Here is a 3,047-nt window from a genome sequence, read left to right on the forward strand (position 1 = left end):
AAACTCATTTTATTTGTACACGATTTTGACTTCCAAATAAGATTAGAATAGAATGTGACCGCTATTTAGTTATGATCTCCATAATTCCTCCGTTGAAGTTTTTTGTATTTACAATGCTTTAGTAAGTTTACAACTGTCATTTGTTATAATATAGGGGTTAAGCAGGTGCTCACATGCCTCTTGCTCACTTGAATGACTGAATGAAGTCCCCTTTTACACTGGGGTAATGGGGTGATTACATAATTTTAAGGTCAATACTAAGTTTTGAACTTGAATCTTACTGTGAATTTGTTTTATTTCAGTAAGTTTTGGGTTGTATCAGTGGAAGTGTACTCGTTACTTTTTATGAATGAGAAGGGATGTTATTATTTAAATTGAAAAGGGAATTTGAATACGGATAGTAACTCCGTGGTGAATTTTCATAAAAACTAAAGCATTCATGTCATTCGCTAGTGTGTTCGCTCAGCTCTATTCATTAAGTGAATGCTAAGTTCTGTACGAGTGTTACATAAAAATGTAAAACAAAAGGGGTTGTCAGATATTTTGCATCGGGTTGCAAACAAAGGAATGTAGTGAAAAAGGTAACTTTGAAATTCGAAGATAGAATAACAAACGTTTTGAAAAAGGTTTTGTCTCTGGCTTTTGTGTATTATTTGTAAGCCAATTTGACTTACGAGTTTCGTAGCCTTACTGATAATAACGTAAACAAATAAACACAAACAAAACTGGCACAACAACAAAAACAATTGGGAGATAAATAATTGAACACCAATTCCATAGAGACGATTTATTCAATCGTTATACATCAATAGAGTAAATTTCTTAACACATATAATACGTAAAATTTGACTAGATAGTGACTAGAATTCCCAAGCGGGACACCTGTTGCTTTTAAACGCCACAATGTGTATAGAGTCTTTATTTTGACTTGATTTGCCGGAACCTTAACATGAAGATAGAAACAACTCCGAAGAAAGAACGTCACGGGGCACAGGGTTAAAGAAACACACGAGGAAGTGATCCGAAACGAAGTGGCCGAAACGAAGACATCGGTTGCGGAGAGTTTACATGCGGGCGGGCTCAGGGCCCAGCAATACTCAGGCAACCCCAATCTCGCCGATCCCTTGCAGCAGGCGCAGGCGGAGGCGCGCGAACACCGGGTGCTCGAACGAGATGCCACGCCCGTGCAGGAAGCGCAGAGTCTCCTGAGCACACACCAGGAACCCGAGCTGCTCCGGGTCCATGTCCACCGGCACGTCATCCAGCAGCGGGTCTTCGTTCTGCTCGCGCAGCAGCTCGTACGCCAACTCCTCCTCCTCGTCCGACACGCGCTGGTTGTCGTCCATCTCCACGGAGCAGATTCTCCCGAACAGACGCTTGAGAGCCTCCCTCTTCTCAGCAGTAACGGAGTCGTTCCTCAGCGGCTCGCTGCGAGAACGCTTGCGAATGCGTTGACGCTTAGCGCGGCGGTCGCCGGTATCGTCGCGCTTACGCTTGTTCATCATTATCAGTTTGCCCGACGGCATCGAAACACAAACTGCGAATGGGCTATGCACTGGGAATTGAAGGGCCCCGCGATTACACCGAGACTTGCTATCTCTGTCAGGGGGCGGGGCGTAGCGAACGCTAGAGCGAGACGGCAAGGTCAGCTGCAGCGGGAACAGCTGGGCGAGCAGATGCAGGGCGCGCGGGGCACGCACGCTTTGTTTGATAAAGTTTATTCGAGGAAATAAAACTGTTAGCCGCGATTGCGCGGACCGGCGGGAGCGCGGGGCGCGGGGCGCGCGGGCGAGAGGACTAGCCCGGCCGGCAGCTGCGACGCATCTGCCGCTCAGGTGAAGCTACATGCCTCGTCTCAAGGTGCCGACGTCGTGTAATTAAGCTACAGATCGCACCGAATGTAAACAAAACAATAGATACGTCTAACGTGCGTAATCAATGTCCTGTAGTCCATTGTCTCCCAAGTCCGCGCTGAATACACGGACAGATGCGCTGACATCTTAGTTCCTATCGGTAATTACACCTTAACATGACCTATATATTATGCGACAGCATTGGTCGAATAAACAAAGAGATCGGAACAAAGAGATTGTGAACAACCGGCTGAAATCTAAATGTAGGTACACTGATAGTTTTAATAAAGCAAATTCCTGAACATTCTCAGCTTAAAGCTCTCAACAAACGTAATAGGAGAGGTTTCACGTGAACAAAAACTGAAATATAGACAGAGTCTGTTTCATTTTTCAGTTCCATTTACGCAACTGAAAAATGAAACAGTTTCGAGGCTCATCGTTTTACGGACAGTTCATGCTCGAATGTTAATACATAGGCATCTATGTAAAATGTAAAAATCAATACTCAGGTTTATGTACTACCGGGAACGAGCTGTCGACGGTCATATGTATCACTAGTACAGATAGTATATCTGTGTGCTAGTGTACATAGCAGGTACTAGTGGTGGTGTATGAGATTTCCGATAATCCACTTCAAAGTCGGGCTCCGTCGTCTCAAAATAAAGGCGAGTTTCCATTGTGTGTGGTAGCAAGTTGCAAGATGCACTGGCAGGTTACACAATAGGAAGTTGAGTGCATGCCAAGCGTGAGCACTTGCTGGAAGCTCGCTTGGATCGGAGGCCGGGTGTCGCCTCCGAAACTATGCTAACTATTTGCGAACGGGGTACGTTGGCACCTTTATTAAAACCTTTGTGCTAGCTTAACGGAGAATTCAATTTTCTTTTTAATGGACTTGTCGAGGAATCAGTTTGTTGTTGTAGTAAATATATTGTGGGCAGAATCATAGTAGGTCAAATAGTTTTTTTTATTTTTAATTAAGGTTTTCCCCATAATTAAACTCATTTAAGACATGTGTCAGTAAATGGGCATGTCTTAAATTACACACATAATAAAAAAATAACAACATTCATTTCAGCCTAATCATTGCACTATAGATGATTTTTTATTCATCTGTTTTTTTTTTAATTAAAAGTTTCATTATTAAGCACAAATGTAAGTAACAAAACAATCCCCAATACCAGAAATATACCATCG

General features: G+C 43.4%; 1 protein-coding gene across 1 annotated transcript; it reads right to left on the reverse strand.

Moving 5' to 3' along the window:
- Positions 1 to 772: 772 nt before the first annotated feature.
- On the reverse strand, positions 773 to 1,781 carry LOC124638910. The gene has a single exon (XM_047176059.1). It carries the CDS (start codon positions 1,524 to 1,526, stop codon positions 1,098 to 1,100), a length of 429 nt encoding a protein of 142 aa, XP_047032015.1. The 5' UTR covers positions 1,527 to 1,781; the 3' UTR covers positions 773 to 1,097.
- Between the last annotated feature and the right edge of the window lie 1,266 nt (positions 1,782 to 3,047).

This window comes from Helicoverpa zea, chromosome 18 (assembly GCF_022581195.2).
Source record: "Helicoverpa zea isolate HzStark_Cry1AcR chromosome 18, ilHelZeax1.1, whole genome shotgun sequence".
NCBI classification, from domain to species: Eukaryota; Metazoa; Arthropoda; class Insecta; order Lepidoptera; family Noctuidae; genus Helicoverpa; species Helicoverpa zea.

Excerpts from the sequence above, each read along its gene's own strand:
- LOC124638910 (XM_047176059.1), bottom strand. The coding sequence starts at position 1,526 with ATGCCGTCGGGCAAACTGATAATGATGAACAAGCGTAAGCGCGACGAT.